The 19,621-nt window shown below is 35.0% G+C and overlaps 3 protein-coding genes across 5 annotated transcripts in view; 1 reads left to right on the top strand and 2 right to left on the bottom strand.

Annotated features, from left to right (window-relative positions):
- LOC117419590 (ankyrin repeat domain-containing protein 26-like) overlaps nt 1-2,315 on the top strand; it is a 34,488-nt gene extending 32,173 nt beyond the window's left edge. For all 3 annotated transcript variants that reach the window (XM_058985834.1, XM_058985833.1, XM_058985835.1), the window contains 3 exons: nt 65-326; nt 1,651-1,696; nt 1,858-2,315. In XM_058985834.1, coding sequence (XP_058841817.1) covers nt 65-326; nt 1,651-1,696; nt 1,858-2,006 — 457 coding nt within the window. In that variant the 3' untranslated portion in view covers nt 2,007-2,315. The remainder of the gene's footprint in view (nt 1-64; nt 327-1,650; nt 1,697-1,857) is intronic.
- A 666-nt stretch (nt 2,316-2,981) lies between these two features.
- Nucleotides 2,982-6,875, bottom strand: LOC117419592 (U6 snRNA-associated Sm-like protein LSm8). Its single transcript, XM_034032482.3, has 4 exons — nt 6,712-6,875; nt 4,352-4,392; nt 3,597-3,724; nt 2,982-3,416 (listed from the first exon to the last, which is right to left on the bottom strand). Exons 1-4 carry the CDS (start codon nt 6,740-6,742, stop codon nt 3,326-3,328), a joined length of 291 nt encoding a protein of 96 aa, XP_033888373.1. The 5' UTR covers nt 6,743-6,875; the 3' UTR covers nt 2,982-3,325.
- Nucleotides 6,876-10,613: 3,738 nt separating this feature from the next.
- LOC117419591 (ADP-ribosylation factor 4-like) lies at nt 10,614-18,605 on the bottom strand. Its single transcript, XM_034032480.3, has 6 exons — nt 18,380-18,605; nt 13,183-13,263; nt 12,279-12,388; nt 11,599-11,670; nt 11,197-11,322; nt 10,614-10,987 (listed from the first exon to the last, which is right to left on the bottom strand). The coding sequence occupies exons 1-6, from the start codon at nt 18,444-18,446 to the stop codon at nt 10,901-10,903; spliced, it is 543 nt and encodes a 180-aa protein (XP_033888371.1). The 5' UTR covers nt 18,447-18,605; the 3' UTR covers nt 10,614-10,900.
- Nucleotides 18,606-19,621: the final 1,016 nt, after the last annotated feature.

Here is a 19,621-nt window from a genome sequence, read left to right as displayed (position 1 = left end):
ACATAAAAAAAATTAAAATCTGCGTTATTCTGCAATTAAATAAAAATATCTTTTTGTGTTTCAGATCGAATGAGAGGCTGGCTGAAGCCAACACTAAGCTGCTGAATGAGCGTCAGCGCAGCAAATCATTCATAGCTAGCAGCATTGTAAACGGGAGCCTGACTGCAAGTCCTGTCCTTGACGTGAATCAGCTTCAGGGCAGCATTGGAAACTTTGGTGGCACTCTGGGCCCCCTTCATAGAAATCTAGGGCTTGGAGGAAGTTTCCTGAACCCAGTGGGAGATGGCACGTCTCCAAACAGCAGAGTGGATGCTTACATAGCAAAGGTTAGCAATAATAATAATAGTAATAACCAAATAAAAGCTTAGTGGATATATTGGTCTACCTGAGCTGTAGATATTACATCTCAGAGGGTGTTGAAAAAAAGTGTCATTGATAAATTTTAGATGTGATCAGCCAACTGCTAAATACGTAATACTTTGTCTGTGCTGGTGGTATGGGAAAAAAGAAGGAAAGAGTACTGTACACTTCTTTTTTTTTTTTTTTTACACCTCACAAATAAATTAAGTCTCAGCAATATTAAGGTGTATATATATATATATATATATATATATATATATATATATATAAATATATATATATACACACACATTATTGTTGGTAACATTTTTCTAATGCCAGCTAACAGGGCAGATCAAAAACAAACAATATATTGGCAGATGCAGATAAATCAACAGCATCTTTGTTATTGTTATATAACTTTTTGTATTTGTTTTTTAAACAGCTGTATTAAAAATATTTTAAAAATTCTCTGGGTAGATTTCTGAGTTTTCTGAAAGTTTTATTTATGTGTTGTATTTTAAGATTTGAAGAGAAATTATACTGATAATGTTTTGCAATTATGGTGTGTGTGTGTGTGTGTGTGTGTGTATATATATATATATATATATATATACAGTATATATATATAATATACATTTTTGAACTGTCATTTTAAAATATAAAAAATATCTAAGATCTTAGATGTTCTCTGTAAAAAATTAAAAAAGAATACTGTATAACATTTTAAATACTGGTCTTCAGTGTTTATGTCATGTCCAACAAGAGTACAGGTTTTTACTTGAAATTGGTACTTCTTGACCCGTCAAACCTATTCTTCACTTGTTTGAATCCAATAGATTAAAAAAAAACTGTCAAGACTATTTCCTCTTCCCTCTATTTTTCCATTTTCCTTTAGTGTGGGGTTCTAGTAGCACAACTTTGTATATAACTACTTTTGTTTCTCACTCCTTCAGCTCCTAGCTCAAAAGTCTGTTTCTCACCTATCTTCTCTTCAGCCCGACACATGACAAGGTGTGTAGTTGTGTGCACTAACCTTAACCTTCACCGCTTATCTAATGTAGTCAGAATTTCACAGGGGAGAAAAACAAAGACGACCATTTAGAATAACTTATGTAATGCAAATGACTGAAAAACCAAAACAAAAAGTACATTATTCATTTGCAGTACAACCAATTCGAAAGATTTAAAAAAAAAAAAACTATCAACTTATTCAGCTCCAATACATGTCTGGTTAGTAACACCCCCTTTTCCCTCAACTCCCCTGTACTGTTTTTATTTCTTTTATTTTATTTCAAATTCTGCTTTCAGATGCAAAATGAATTGGAGAAAAACATCACCAAGGAACTAGACCATGGTATGTTGTTTATATAGATCTCAAATTGGTTAAATCTCAACCAATTTAATCTAAACTTTATTTTTTTATTTTTTTTGTGAATAGATTGTTAACATAACAAAATTATTGTCAGAAGAAATCTTTTGTTCACATGATCCCATTTTTTTGCCATCAATTTACAGCCACAGCCGAGCTGGATGGTGGATCTACGAGAATGTCTCCTGTTGGATCAGCTGCAGGCTCTCTAAAAACCCTAAACCTTGACCAGGATCCTGTCACCAGAGCGACTCAGCAGTACTTAGAAGTCTTAAAGAAAAACTACATGATTTAAATAGAAGATTACGCATGTTCCATGTTTACATTAAATGTTAATTCAATGTGAATAATATGTAAAACAAATATTGAATGTAAAAACTAGAAAACAAAATCATTCAATTTTCCATTATTTATTTATTGATTTTTATTGCTAGAATATTAAATGATGCACATTGCACTTGTATGCTCAGGAGGGATACAGCATTGTTTTTAAGTATCTTCATATTTAGAGCCATATTTTCATTAAATCAGCATTATTGATGTTTAAACCTGGAATCCAACTGTTCCAGGCTACTCTAGGTAATAAATACCACATCCTTCAATATCTGTTTTTTTTTTTTTTATGTATACACTAATTTTATTGTTATGCAATATATACCATTTGTATAGTAAATTCTGCCTATATGGTCAGTTGCAGTCTGTTTGGTGTGTGAGGTAGTTGTTTTGTATTTTACGGTTTCTTCAATTTTCCAAGCAGTATTAGATGGAACTTGCCAAGGTATTTGTAGACTCACTGCATTTTGTACATGTCATTAAATGGTGCAATGATTATTTGCTTTTGTTTTTATGTGAGTTTTATTTGAAAAGTTTTAAGATGACATTTGGTGTAATGATATGTGGTATTAGGTGTGACTCTGGTAAGTTATCAATTCATGAATAACAGGAAATTGCAGACAAGACTTTTCTTTTTCATTGCTTATAACATGTGTTGCAGTAATTAAACCATAATCTACAGAGAGGAAAGACTGACATTCATTTCCTTGGGAGGTATGTAATATAAGTCACTTCCATACACTGTAGAGTGGCTTTTGACAACCTTTCACAAACCAGCTCCTATAAACTGCAATGTGTATCTGAAGCAGTTTAAAAAAAATCTTAATTTAAATAATTCAGTGATAAAAAAAACGGTACTTTATAAATGTTGGTGAAATAAAGTCAAATAATCATCTATTGCAGTGTTACAACACACACAGAACATCAACAATACAGATTTCATGGCCAAGTGATTTTTATTTACATGTAAGGAAGAAGTTTCTGCTATTTTAAGAGCTCATTACTGCTCAGACATATAGATTGTTTGCATTTTTTTAACTAGATAAAGGTTGTTACATGGTTAGTAATTTTAAAGTAGATAAGATTTCAGCCTTCAGACTGCTGGCATAAAATCAGTAACAACAAACTCAATCTCCATTAAATGTATCTGTATATATTTTTTTTAAAAAAACTCACTAAACAGTCCCAAAAAAGTAGCGAGTCCTTTTAAAAGTGATTCTCAAACCACAAGATCAACCAAACAAAATAAATGTGAAAAGTCCTTAATTCTGACCCAAGATGTCAGTGTACAACTGAATTCAGGGGTTCAGCACGGATGTTTCCTAAATCCAGAGCAGAATCTGTTTCTTCATCAATTTCTCCAATTACTGCCCTGCAACATAAAAACATATACACACAGTATTAATGCAGCATGAATAATCATCAGGTATACGATAAGGCTGTCGCATTACATTTGTACTGTACCTATCCCAGTAAAAAGTATATTTTTGTTAATAAATAGTACTAAATTAATAAATTAAAAAACTGTAAGGCACTTTCACCCCATACTTACACGTTATCTCCTCTAACAATATACAATCCCAATACCACTTGTTCAACTCCTTGAGTAGAACTGAATACTCGTTCGTGACTCTCATCCAGGATTAGATTAATAGTCTGATCAAATCCTTTTAATGTCCCCTGTTGAGAAAAAAAAATGATATATAGCATTTAAGTCTTATTGCCCCATATTTCTTTATTTTGATGTGGATACTAGAAAAGCGATGCAACCATAAACTGCATATTCTCACACTAACACAACTGTCTGTTGCATGAAAGTTGTCCCCTCACAACCAACTGGAAAGCTCAGCATAGTGAATCACACAGAAACAAAGATGGGAGTTTCAGTTAACCTTATGAAGTAGCTGTCTTAAGTAAATACACATATTTTATGTAGGTTTTGCCACCTGGTGTGCAGCTGCAAAGTAACAATTTATTGTCAGCTTTTTTAATTGGACAAAAGCAACACATACAGAAATATTTAGAGCTGATTACTTAACACTATGTCACATATCAAAAATACCTGGGAGAAATTATGCTGACATTATTTGTATACCATTAAATATTTACATTTGAATTGAAAGAACGAAGCAGTGGTGATTACCAATACTTAAAATGACAAATGTCATAAATGCTTTGGCAATACCTAATATGGGTCACGCTAATAAAACACTTTGAATTTGAGAATTTGAATTTGAATTAGATTACCAGTACACATGTGAAATAAATTTTTTTTAAAAAAAATACAGAATGCATTAAAATACTTACCACAATCATTCTCCCATCAGATGTAACAATTGCAACAGTACCTGGTGTCCAAGAGTTAAGGAATGTTAAGCTTTTTTTCAAATGCAAAAGTGCTTAAGACAACAAAATGACAAATGGTACATCAGTCAGAAAGGAGTCATTATGTGCTCCCTCCTCCCTCCTCCCTCCTCTCTCCATCATGCTCCATGCTCCCTCCCACATCATTTTTGCTGGTCTGAAGAGATCAGCCAATAAAAAACCATTTCCAACTTTTACGCGTTTTCATTGGTTAGATTAAATACCAGTCATATTGCCCGGGACACCAGCTACGTAATTGAATGGGGCGTAGCTAACTAAAGACATTCACCTGAGAGTATTTGAGAACTGAAGTGATAACAATAATAATAATAATAATAATAATAATAATAATAATAATAATAATAATAATAATAATATATCTAAAGCCGAATAAGTATCGTTTTCGTGTGGTAATGATTACAACTGTACACTTCAATGCAAGCAAATCAAGCCCAAAAAAGCATGTTAAAGAAATACACATACTCGTTTAAAAATATGCTCCTTAAAAGTACACATTCTTGTAATGTTATTTTGCACAAAAGCATATATAAAAAAAGCGATAATAAAAAAATGTAATTGAACCTACTAATGTTATGTGTATATTTCTAGTAGGTTCAAATTTATATATATATATATATATATATATATATATATATATATATATATATATATATATATATATATATACACACACACACTGTAGCGATCCTGGTTCCCGCAGGCAGGCACATCACACAGGCGGAGGGCGGCGCGAACCCGGGACCTTTCGCACTCAAGCATAGAGCCGATACCGCTGTCTTTGTGTGTGCTGCCTCCCCCTGTGCACGCTACACTATATATATATATATATATATATATATATATATATATATATATATATATATATATATATATATATATATATATATATATATATATATATATATATATATAATCGTGTTTAACAAAAAAAAAAACACAGTCCTATCAGGTGGGAGTTTTAGAGGATGCTGCATCTGGGCGATTCTGCCTAAGTATGGCAAGCTCTGCTGCTGAACTTTGTAGTTTTCAACTCGACGTATAATTGAATACTAATAAGCACAATCTTTCTGCATTTATTATGAGTATAAATGTTCCAGTAAACATAAATAATAATAATCACAATAGTGTACTCATACTTCGAATGTTTTTGTTTTATTTCCATGTAATCTACCATTTCAGAAAGTATTTTGAAACGGGAAGAATGCAATGAAAATATCAATTTAAAGTCGAAAAGACACATTTTAGGGTTACTGTACATTTAACTCACGCAATCAAAAATAGAAAATTCTGCCCATTTTTTTCTCGTTAAGCTTTAATAGTTCATTTAACGACAAATGAATTGAGGAAGATACGGAAATTATTTACTTATTTATGAAATATAGGTTAAAACGTTACTGCGTATTACCTTTTAGTTCAGATAGGTGAGCGTCTGATGTAGCCACTAGAGGATGCAATAGAAACGGTGTTGAATAGTAACAGGTAGTTAGACAGAGAGTTAGGGTTTTCATTTTAGCGGTTACGTGTAAATCGCATATGATGTGGCGTGGACTGAAGTTGCAGCTGTATTCTGTTTTACTATATTGTTGTAAATAACTTTAGTTTTTTTTCCGCATTTTTTTAATATAATAAAGGTCACGGATGAGAAATTTGGTAGAATTTTGTGTTTTTGAGTGTGTGTTAAGTATAAGTTAATTTGCACCCTCTAGCGCCTGCTACATTCAACGCTCACCGCCCTAAACTGAAATACGCAGTAATGTTTTCACCTAGATTTCATAAATATTCGTATTTCCTCTCTTTATTGTTCTTAAAATAACCTACTAAAGCTTAACGAGCAAACGTGGCAGAATTTTCTGCTTCTGAGTGTGTGAGTTAAGTGTACCGTACCCCATTTAAGTATAGTATAGTAATCGAAGAAGGCATACTATTGCAATTTATTTATATTTTTGAGTGTAGTATCTTCTATATTGATCTGAAAACACCGCCTCGGTCAAAATACCTGTTTGGCACAGTCTATACATAGCGTAGATTTATTTTATTAAACGACGGTACTTACACTGCTCTCTGGATGCCGCAGTGGAAGTACCGTCGTTTAAAAAAATACTTTATAAATTATTTATACACGGTCTCTTGTATTCGCATAAAATGTGCATTTATCCAAAAGAAATTCTTGAATAAATGTGACAATGGGCCTTCAGTGGCACAGTTATGAAGTAACGCGGCTGTCACTCAACCATTTCATCGTTTTTCATTCATTCAAACATAAATACACTGACAAAGGATACGGTTGATATAGCTCTCCAGTGCGGTAGACATGGTGCTGTCTTTACCTGATATTTACCTGATGGATTTTTTATTTTGAAAAAATAAATACATGAAGCAGTACCTCCAACGAAATACACACACACTTCGGTCACAAGGGCCGACGGGAATAACAGACTCAACTAGAAGATCACAGATGTGTGTAGTTTACGTATGTTAGACCAAAAAAGCAGAAAGCGCTCGATTTAACGACACTGTGTATCGTTTTGATGTAATCAACTCTTCAACATGTACTTTGTTTTCTACGGAAGCGCATTGCTGCCACACATAATATATGCAAAATAAGCTGATCCCTGGAGCCAGCATTACACTTCAGCCATTAACACCAGACAGAAGGATATCTACATCATCATATGGAAGGAAAACGTAAATGGAGGGAGACACATATGGATCACATTAGTTTACTGTAAAGCTACGTCTTAGTCAGTGCTTATCTTGGCGAGAGCCGAGTTCAAATCAGCATGAAGTTTTAACATCTACTCTCGTGTAATGGAAATCTTTATATATATATATATATATATATATATATATATATATATATATATATATATATATATATATATATATATATATATATATATATCACGTAATATTACATGATTATCACGCAATTTCGTGATAAGGAATTGTCACGTAATTTCGTGGATTTTAACTAAGTAACCTGGCGAAAATGTGTTTAGAATAAAAAGGGGCTCTGGGTTCCATATAATAAGATCCTTCTGTTCCAGAGAGTTTAAACTCGGCGAGTCACTTTTCTGACAGGATCGTGGCATGAATCACATTTCCCTGCACGTCCTCTTAATGGAGACTTTTCTATATTTTAAGATTTCAATGAAAACGATCCCGTAAAAACATTAAAACATACATATTAAAAAATACACCAAACATTCCTGATAATGTCTTTATTTTAAAGCATAATCATAAACAAAATTAAATGTTAAAAGTAAACAAAAAAAGACAGCCACATTTTGAAACCAAATCCCAACAATTCACCATTATTATTATTATTGTTGTTATTATTATTATTATTATTATTATTATTATTATTATTATTATTATTATTATTATTATTATTACTACTACGACTAGTACGAGGGGTCCATGTTCTACACAATCAACAGGTTAACATTAACGTTGCTGCAGACGACTGCAAGACTAGAATAGACGATGTCTTACATAATTCAAATATGATTTTTGCACATCTTGGGAAGCAAAACAGTGATTACATCTTTGATTAGCTCTGTAAGTATAGATACATTTATTAAATAAATGCAAAATTAAAAAAAATCCGTTTAGTAAGATCCAACAATGTGTTTTTTTTCCTTCTAATCCACAGCTATTAAATAATGTATTCGTATTTTTAATAGCTGGATAGTTATTATATGGGTCAGTGTTCCTAGATAACAAACTACGTAATGTTTATTTAGTGGGTGTGTGGGCACATTTTGGCACGACAAATTAGACAACATGGCTGCAGAGTAGAACCGTTTTTGGTCCCAGAAAGAAACTTGAGAGTAGGAAGAATGGCCTGATTAGGCTTGGATCTCTGGGACGTACTTAATGTACTTCCAATCTTCAAGTTGTATATGCATCTAGACAAGTAGAATTTATATTTTTCTTGTTTTACAATAGAATGCAACTTCCCTTAAATATTGCAACCACCGATTAATGGTTTACATTGGGAACAGGGTTTATGGGGATTTCCATTACACGAGAGTAGATGTTAAAACTTCATGCTGATTTGAACTCGGCTCTCGCCAAGATAAGCACCAACTAAGACGTAGCTTTACAGTAAACTAATGTGATCCATAGATGTATCCATCAATTTGCGCTTCCGTCCATATGATGATGTAGATATCCTTCTGTCAGGTGTTGATGGCTGAAGTGTAATGCTGGCTCCAGGGATCAGCTTATTTTGCCTCCCTAGCGCATCAGCACACACAACAGCTGCGATGCTGTCTCCGGGGGTCAACCACAGTGCGGTCTCCCCAGCGCATCAGCATGACAACCGTCTGGATTGAGCGAAATAGGGTACATCTCTGGGTTCAAGTGGGCACCTTCCATCCTCGGTCTTTCATCGACTAGCCCACGACACCTCAAGAGGGCTCGACGGTGATTCTGGCATCCCTCTGTCCCCCTAGGAACCCCCACAATCTACCAGGAAAACAAGTGCTTGTATGAAGCTTATTGGGATAAGATTTCCCTCATAAATACTAGAAATGTGTCTTATTCTGTGCAGATAACATCATAGTTATAAGACTTATAAACTCAGATGTTGTGTGATATTATATAGCAAATTTTGTTTTGTTGTTGTTAAACTTGGCCCTCCACCATCCTAAATAAAATGTAACCCCATTGACAAAGCTAAATATACAGAAACATTATTTTTGAATAGTCTCAATACACAAATCAGTATTAGCCAGACGCGGAACTTGAAATACCAGCCAGCAACAATTGGAAATTGACTGGATTGAACATTCACCATTTGTCATTTTTCACTTACATTTGATATATTCTGGAGCTTTCAGCACTCAAATAAAGCCAGTAAGGATACACAAATGCATTTTTTGCAATGAAAGTTATTAAGAGACAACAAATAAAGTTAAATACAACAATCAAACCCACATCGTCTTTCCAAAACCATTTCTAAGCATACCGCATTAGTAGAGTGTATAGTATACGACAATAGATCTACACACTACCTGACAAAGTACAATCCTGGACAAAGGAAAGCACACCCTAGAAGCACAATACATCTCACGTTATACACCACCCACTGCATTGTAGAACACCCAAGGAAGTGAAGGAAGGATGCTGGTTTTGAAATGTGGTTTGCTGAATTTTGTTTACATAATTTAGAATAACGAAACTATATGTGCTGCTTTTTGTTTCAAGGCCTTGTGTATAGTCAAACAGGTTACAGATTGGTTTTTAATAACAGTGTGCTGGGACGCAATGGTCCTGCAGCACTACAAAAAAAAAAAAAAAAAAAAAAACACACACACTTCAAGCAAACATTATGCTCTGCTTTTTTTGGAAGCACTCGATTATAGTAACTAAGACTATTTCAAAATATGCAGAGATCCTGCTGAAGGAGTATTACATTTCTGTCAGCCATTTAAATTTGATTTACATACAGTAGACCATTTTAAATTATTCAGGGCAATAAATATGTTAGATAAAATACTTTTTTTTCCCCCCCAGATACTGTACTGAGAAAAGAACATTAAGAGTTAAGACCAATACAGCCCCTGCTCATTTACCTCCCTGTTAACGATGACCTGCTTGTACCAAAAGAGCAAAAGCTGCAATAGTAAAGTTATGAACAAATCTGTTCAGCATACCAATAGCCATGGGAAAGTTAGCTCTATTGTATAATATACAGAAGCACACAAGGGCTCAGTACTGCTTTAGTTACTACCACTAGAGAGCTAACTAGATACTAATGCAGAACAGAGGTTCTAATCTTTTAACCATTGTCACCACCCCCCCCCCCCCCATCCCACCACCAAGTTCACATTTACAATTACAGCAGTTTTGAATTTGTATTTGAAACGAATGCATACAAAATAACAATTACTACTTTACTTCAAAAGAAGGCTGTGTATCTTTACAGGTCTGCTACCATACTGCCTGAACAGAAACCCTGTCAGTGGATGAATGTATCCGTTAATTCTCATGTTGATCTCATAATTGTGGGGTGTAACAAAATCCCAAAAGTGGCTTCAGTCGAGACCAAATTTGTCTCTCTTGACCTACTGAATATTCCAGGAGGTGCGAGACCTGGCTTTACCACTGAATTTAACCCAGTCTCCTGTGATCCAGTAAACCTTTTTCCTTTCAGAACTGGACATGCTCACACTGCTTTGTTTGTTTGTTTTATTTAAAAACATGCAACTTAAACATTGTATTCCTTTGGGCCAAAAAAAAGAGGAAAAGACTAAGTGAGACTGACAACAAGAAAGACCAAAAAAAAAAAAAAAAAAAAGAAAGAAAAGATTTTACATCAGGAACGGATTGCAAAGTCCATAACTTCAGGTTCTACCATACAGACACTGATAATTTAGGCTTTTTCTCTCGGTAAAATTCTCCGATTTTCTCTCTTGCACTCTCTCTCTGCTTGATTGGGTTCCAGCTCTCCTTGCCTTTGATTTAGCGCTTTGACAGTTCGCTGGATAACCAGTCCAGTCCTTCATACAAACCAGTACCCTGGGTGGCACAGGTTGCCTGAACATACCACTGCAGAAAAAAAGGGGGGAGGGGGTGGGTCACAAGTTAGAATATAGGCAATGAGAGAGAGCATCATTAATTTCTATCACATAGTGTTCTTGCTTCAGGCTGTATGTTTCATATGATTAAAACACATACTGTATAATAATGCTAAAGACTTTTGGCACGCGATTGCTAATCCAGTAAGTGGGTCTATGAAAAGTAGACTACAAACTTACAGTTCTATTGCGGAGGGTCTGCAGTCCTAGTTTGTCTGTAAGCTCACTCACTGCCATAGCGTTTGGCAAGTCCTGTTTGTTTGAGAATACCAGCAGTACAGCATCTCGCAATTCGTCCTCTTGCAACTGGGGGAGCGAAGATAAAAAAAGAAAAAAAATGGATTAGGGCACTCTTTGACTAACAAATTTGCCAGTCAAGGAGATTAAAAAAAATCTCCCAGTTCATTTGCATAATGTAAATGACCTAGCACTTTAAAAGGCAGAACTACTGGCTCAACTTACTAGACCCATTGCAAATCAGTTTTTGTCTGAAGCAATTCTCATTGTGGGTCACAACCAGTCCAATACAAATATATTTAATGCACACAATGTCATTTAGTGTGTCTTCTCGGGGTTACATACCATCTTTTGCAACTCTTCTGAAGACTCTTGCACTCTTTCTCTGTCATTGCTGTCAACTACAAAGATCAGGCCCTGCAAGATCAGAAGCACAGAAGTTAATGAAGAAAAAACTTTACAATGCAAATTGTAATTTTTATAAATAGATGTGTAAAATTAACATGTCAATATATCCCTGCACATTCCCAGTGGAAAACAGTGTGACACAGTTTGTTTTGTATTATTGCTTTTGGCTTCCCCCAAAGTAAGTGCTTGAATTTGGGTAAGTGGAAGTCTTTCAGCCCTCCTATCTCTGAAGATGCCCCACTGACCAGTGGCAAATTGAAGGCTACAGATATAGCTTGTGGTTAGAGATCCAGACATCAGATCACGTATAGCAATTGGCTCACATAGAGAATGAGTGCATTTTTGAAGTTCAGTGTTGGTTAAGGACAAACCATTTCACTACAGTATGAGTATTTTGTAATATTAAAGCTCTTTTACAAGGCAAACTCCAAGGATCACATCTAGTCATGTCTTCAAGTCAAATCACATCTTTGGATAGTTATATATAGGCAGAAATTCGAGACCAGTGCGATATACTTTTAATCCATCAATCCACTATGGTTCTTGGTTTTTCAATGGCATGGGCCACTTTCAGCACAGAAAGGCAGTAGTGTGCGAGTGGTTTGCTGTTTCTGTACCTGTGTGTTTTGGAAGTAATGCCTCCACAGGGGACGGATTTTGTCCTGGCCGCCAACGTCCCATACTGTGAAACAGATATTCTTGTATTCCACTGTTTCAACATTAAAACCTGGAACACAAATACAAAAGGCTTTAACATTGTTTTTCCATAATGTAGTATCATATTATACTTGATCCTTGGTGGTTCAACAGATATGTACCAAATGGAGATGTATTTTAAAACTGCACTGGGTTGTATTTACTCAGCGTAGCTTACATTTATTTGCATCCATCATTAACAACATTCACTCTTTAAACCATGTATGTCTGGCAAACAGTAAAAAGGCCTGGTTCTGAAGGCCTTGCTACCCATGCAGTCAATCTCTGTGGGGAATAACAAATCAGCCAAAGCGGTGTTTACAGAGCAGTTATCATAGCAACATTTGTTGGCTTGTTGGCATATATAGTGGGACCATAACATCATATTTTCTCTTTAATTTGTTTTTCAAATAAAATCATTTTATAAAGCAGCACATCTGTTTCAGGTGGTGATAACTGATGGTACAGGGTTTCCTAGGCATGATCTTCCCACAGCCCACCTTTTTGTATCTAACAGCACATGCGTGTGTTTCAATAAGGTAGGAGGGTACAATTCAATCCCTTTTTGTCCACAGCAATGGGAATAGTGAAGGTACATGTGTTTGTCTACATTAAAAGTTTAAGCTATGTCTTGAGTGCAGCTAATCAAATTGTAATGAAACTTGTTGGTAAGTATTATTCCTGAACATAAGCTTTCAAGGCTATCAGAATCTAGTCATGGCTATACTTTTCAAAAATGAACCTGCCATGCAAAGATTTGGGATTTTTATTTCCTTTTCCAAACCAGACTTTGGCTCAAGTGCACACTGAATAAGCACAACTTACCGATAGTTGGAATGGTGGTAACGATTTCTCCCAGCTTCAGTTTGTACAAGATAGTGGTTTTACCAGCAGCATCCAAGCCGACTGCGGAAACACATACAATTGAGGTCACTTGCACAGCTTTAAATAAGCTACGCAGTCATTAAAACATGTATGTTGAGGCCAACAACCCATTTTTCAATATGTTTGCATGTAACTAAGCAACTGCGATGTTAAGAAAATGCTAATGTGGATGTTAATAGAATGCTTTTACATTTGTGTAATTCAGTACATAAAATGGAGAGGATATGAAAATCCATAATATACACACTTCTTAGACTGTGTGCATGGACCTCTTTCTAAATCTTGCAACAACAAAGAGAAGCATTGCACATACTGTTGCAAAAGGTTTCCTTCCCCAAGTACACAGATGGTAAGATCGCCAAAATCAAAGAGGCTGTCTCGCACACAAAGCTAAAGATCACCCTTAAAACTGCAGCAAACTGCTTTAAGCAAACAGGATGTTGATGACAAAGGGGGGGTTGTGCACAGGAACTACAGATATAGCAATAACTTTTGTTTAAAAATGATGAATGCATGCTCTGCCCTTTTTCAAACACTGAAAACAGGAAGAAATTATCCAATGGAGCTGCCTGGCACACAAAGCCCAAGTTTAAATGTATATATTTACATCTGATGCAACAGACTCCCCTACATTATGAGGGTGTAACTATTGACGTCAAAGCTTTAGCTTCCTGGTTTCTTTAATTTGTGATTAATTCTAGTGATTTCCAGCCTAGTATTGTAATACTGTAACTAAGCACGCAGACCAGTGGTTACCTAGGAGTTTATCAATTGACAAAGCAGATCAGAGTCAACCAGAACAGTATCAGGCAATAAAACCATCAGCCATAAAAATTAGGTTAGAAACATTATTTGTACTTCTCTTTTGCCATATAAGACAAACTCTGTTCAGAGAGGTGAAACCAAATGTCTGCTAGTCAAAACTTTTGTCTAATTATATTGTATTTAGAAATCAGTGCGTGTTTAAAAGTTACAGATTTATGATTTATTTCTTAGCAGACGCCCTTATCCAGGGTGACTTACAATTGTCACAAGATATCACATTATTTTTACATACAATTACCCATTTATACAGTTGGGTTTTTACTGGAGCAATCGAGGTAAAGTACCGTGCTCAAGGGTACAGCAGCAGTGTCCCCCACCTGGGACTGAAACCACAACCCTCCGGTAAAGAGTCCAGAGCCCTAACCACTACTCCACACTGCTGCCCAGATGTCAAACAGTCTTGTAATATTCTAAACTATAATAATTCAAGTTCAGAATTTAACATTTACAGTCAGCACTCGGATATCCGTTACCCAGGTACACATCAGTCGCGTTTTACCGCCCTTATATATATATATATGTATGTAACAAATGAATACACTTACTGTCACACAAGATTGCTGACTGTCACCAGTTTTGATACAAAGCTCATCTCTTCAATGTTACAATTAATTTAATTATCCATCACAGCCTGCAATTTTTTTTCTTGCATGCGGAAATCAGTCTGTCTTTATTGTGCATTTACACACCGCTTTCTCCAGTTATCACCTGACGAACATGCAGCCAAAACAAAGCGAACAAGACTAGCTACGGTAATGTAAAAGTTAAATCATTAAACAGTTTTAGATACTGTGATGATATTTTTTTTATATATCTGATCTTTAGTTGCTTTTGTGCATTTTCATTTGCAAGTGAACTCTGACATTAGGGCCTTATTGAACACTGTATTCTGCAATTTATGAATACTGACCTCGGATACTGTTTTAATTCTGGAAACTTATTTTTTTATCTTTTGCTAAATTGCATTGCCTTTTATGTTTTACACAAGTCTGTACTTGGGTAACATTTTGATTTCATTTTTCTGTTGGGTCGTAATTGGGGAATTTTACATACTCAATACACACCGGATTTAAAAGTATATGTACTGTATTACAGTCCACGTTTTGGCAAGTGATATTTTCAGAATCATATCGTTCTGAATTAAAACACTTCGGTTGAAAATATAGTACTGTACCAACAAAACCAACTACAGTACATCTAAATGGAAGCCTACTTATTTTAATACAGTCCTTTCAGCTATGCATTTTTGACATTGCATCTTTGTGTTCCCTGAAAAAAACTGTTGTTTTTGAATTTTACTGCTGTTATTCCCTCAACTCGTGTGCTAACAAATTTCAATAAAAGAATAAAAAACAAAACCAACAGGACCATCTTCAAATATTTAAACATTCGAGACAGATTGCTGTAAATATTCTACCTTGACCCTGCTGAATAAAATCTTCCATGAACAACCTACCATCATCCATCTCTTGTTTTATGTTAGATATAACTGTAAAACAGATTAAACATCTGACTAAACAGGAGAAAAAGCAAGGAAATAACGACCTACATACAGAAGGTTTAATCCGGGTCCTTTGGTCCCTGAGTTGGACCTCCACCAACTAAGCTAGAGACCCATTTCAGATGGAAAAGTCTACTGGTCCAATGCTTGTATTTGCTATGTGTATATTTTACTTCATTTGCATCGAATATCACTCAACAACTACTCCAGTGTCCTATAATTATACTTGTTTGTTTGAGGTTGTACAATATGCACTACAGTTTACATAACTGTTCCTCAAATATTCATTAACTGGACACAATAAACCTATAAGTGCTCCACTGAGAGACACTTAAATTAATACTTACTGCATAGTAGCACTAGCAGACTGTAGCAGCAAAAATATATTATTTTTACATTACAGTGGGAGTCTTGGTGGCATGCGTAGTAACACATTAAAATGAAGAGCTCCTAAATCTCCTGGGTAACTCAAATTGTCAGATCACAACAAATGAGTACAGCCACTGTTATAATTACCATGTAGGAAAAACCAAGTCTGGCACTTCTTTAGGACGTATGTGTAGAAAACAGGTTGACAGACTATTAAATACACTGTATATCTGTCGTAGAACAAATGGTATGCCAATTTGAGCATGTGTTGTGATTATCCATCCTGAACCAACCGAAGAGTGGCTAAACAAGTCGAAACCGCCGACAGCTGGGCGACTAGCCGGAGTTCGTTTATTATTGAACAGAGATTAGTTCAGAGATTGTAGATCCCATCAAAGTTTTAGTATGCTGTGTTGTATGTACTCTGTGCACTACCATTGCTGGTAGTGTCACGTAAGCTGTTGAGTGTGTTGATATGTAAATAAATCCTGTTCGCCTGCAGGGCGTATCAACTTCAGTTATGAATTATTGTTATTAATTAACTCAGTTTACCAAAAGATGTGCAAATGGTGTTCAAAAAATTAACAGACCAACAGTACAGCTGTATCTTGTATCGCTATATTTTGTAAATATATTTAGGAAATTCTTTATAATCCACAAACTTTACTGATTATATCGACTTACTAAACTTCAATTAGTTCTGTTGAAGCGGAAAAAATAAGGTTTTAGAAATGTGATTTTCCAAATATATCCCATTTAAGGACAGTTGTTTTTTCTAGTTTTTTGTTTGGTTGCTTAAAAAAAAAAACAACTGTGCTTGCGCAACAAGAGCCATAGTTGTATGTATGGTACAGCTGTACTTATTTTGTTTTACTATATTTTCGTAAATAAGTTTAGAATTGTTTTATTTTCCCAATTTTTTTCTCTGTTAATATAATAAAGGTCAAGGATGAGAAATTTGGTAGAATTTTGTGTTTGAGTGTGCGAGTTAAATGTACTGTACCTGCGGTTTATGTCCATTTGCTTCAAATAATCTTATTTCTGACGCAAGGCTCCAGACTTTCCTGAACCTTTCTATCTGACCACAGAGAAACTAACGCCTGCACTTCCTCAGCATCCCAAGGCTGTACTTCTCTCATTACACTGGTGAGGCCAGAGTTTCACGGTTTGGTTCTTGCTCGGCTCGACAAGTAGCCAGTGAGAACCACCAGTACCCGTACCAAGCCCTCACTGGTCGGGCGTGCCAGTGAAGAAGGGGTATTAAATGGCTACCCTGTCACAAGCATTAATACCCTCTATCTTTCTAAACAAAGATTTAGTGCAGCTCCCTAATAAAAGCTAAATCTCAAAACAATAACTGTGAATATAGTAATGTTCCAGCTGTGGATCATGGTATTTAAAACAGGATTCATTAATCCGACTTTCTACATATCCGCCCTTACTCTGGTCCCACCCAGTCAGATAACACGAGGACTACAGTTAGAATGGCTGCATCTTAAGAATAGGACAAATAGCTTGGATCTGTGTGTGAACAGCTTCTAGTCTGACATTTGGTAACAGTTAACTGTTTAAACCTGTCCAGCCACAAAAACAGGTTATATTGCTTTTTGGTTTGTCAAGCCCTTTTTAAATCCCTACACTTCTTAACACGTATTCATGTGCAAAATTGACAATCCTATGGAATATTTTGTTAGAAACAGTTACTGTATCCAGACTTAAGTAGGCTGTGACCCATTAAGTAATGCGATCCTACAACACAGCGTCTTACAGCCGTAATATCCTTGGAAGTTGTGGCAGTCAGTATTATTTAAAAACAATGTTATTCGTCACAATTCCCCAAGAAATAAATTCACCCTGATCTGTTGACAGTAAAATTCACCTGGCGCCGTTGTAAAGCATACCTTAATAATGACGTAAGGGCTACTGACAATATTTACACTACTGTACCGGTACTGCTGCGTTATTTATTTATTTTCAATATGTGCTATTCATAATCCACACTGCGATTAGTTTGTTTTCAGGTAACTACTAGGCCTTAGCAGTGACTGACATTTGGATAAAAAAAAAACACAATTGTGAGTACTATTTAGAAACAAAGCAAGGTGCCTCCATCTTTTCTTCTCATGTTCCAAAATGACAAAACATTTTTATATATTTATTTGTTAACAGTAAATATCGTCTCATAACACGGTAGTGTCAAAATACACTTTACAACCGTCAAATGTACACGCACGCCTCTCACTTAAAAAAAAAGTGACAATGGTTTTGTGCTCTCGTGTTTTCGTAATGTGATTTTTATCGCACTTAAGGAAACTAAAACATGTATTTTATTTTCAAGCCCATATGAAAGCAAGGCATTCGTTTTACGCGATTTAATTACTGTAACCACCGCCTGTTTAGCCTCTTAACAATACACTCCCTTCCTCCCAGAACCTTCCTTACCCATGAGTATCCGCATCTGTTTCTTGCCAAAAAGTCTGGAGAACAACGATGACATAGTGAGCCCCATGTTGTTCGCGCGTTTCCCTCAGCGTTGTAAAAGTGAAAAATATTTAGAAAATAAATGTTATGCGATTTATTTTTCTAAAATGGGAGTATCTGTGTTGCGCTTCTACCTCTCTCCTCTATGATGCAGCTGCCACGTCCAGGCCAACGCGGAAGAAATTACGTCACCACTTTCACAAAACTTTATTTATACAAAAGCACAGGATTAAAAACTAAATGTGGAAACAACACCCCAAATTGTTTACCTTTCAAAAAAATAAAGGACGTGGAAATTAATGTAATTTAAGCCTGCTTTTTAATAAACATCTTGTGTCTGATTTTGGTACACTGTTTATTTATATTCATTGTGTACAACGAATTAAGAGTAAACAATACTGCAAACTTAATAATTGTATTTTTATTGAAAGATTTAATACATCATTGTACAGGAAGTATAAAAAATCATATATATATAGGGTCTAGGAATAAGAATACGAAGAATATGCTCAAAAGAAAGTGACTATGTAAAACAAAGAAATGTATTAAAAACAAATCTTAAAAAAAAGGATACAAAGAAAGAATTATAGAGACGGAGTTAAGAAAAGTGGATAAACTAAAAAGAGATGATCTACTAGATTATAAAAATAGAGATAAAAAGGTCAAAAGAGTCCAATTAATAATGACTTACTCTAAACTTTTGCCCAATATTTCTAAGATAGTTTGGAAACACTTGCGGATTCTACATAATTCAGAAAAATTTTAAAAAAAGTATTTCTTAAGGCCCCAGTTGTAGCATTCAAATGAGAAGCTAATTTAGGTGATATTTTAATTGAATAATTGACAAAATAGGTTCTACGAACACGTGCACTAGTAGATGTAAAGTGTGTAAATACATAGACAAAAGTAAAAATATAATTAAACATAAGAACACCACATGCCACTAAAAACTAATACCTACTGTAAAAATAACAATGTTGTTTATGGAATAGCCTGTGAAAAATGTGATGAAATCAAATATGTTGGAGAGACTGGAACTACTTTATATAAAATAATTCAGAACCATCTTTCGTTAATTAGAAATAAAAAAATGAATGAACCAATAGTACAGCACTTCACCAGTCAGGGACATGACATAAATGATGTAAATTTTGTAGTATTAGAACAGCTCAAATTAGACAATGCGACATATAGAAGAATAAA

Source organism: Acipenser ruthenus, chromosome 14, assembly GCF_902713425.1.
Source record: "Acipenser ruthenus chromosome 14, fAciRut3.2 maternal haplotype, whole genome shotgun sequence".
NCBI classification, from domain to species: domain Eukaryota; kingdom Metazoa; phylum Chordata; class Actinopteri; order Acipenseriformes; family Acipenseridae; genus Acipenser; species Acipenser ruthenus.
This window is presented reverse-complemented; position numbering and strand designations above follow the sequence as displayed.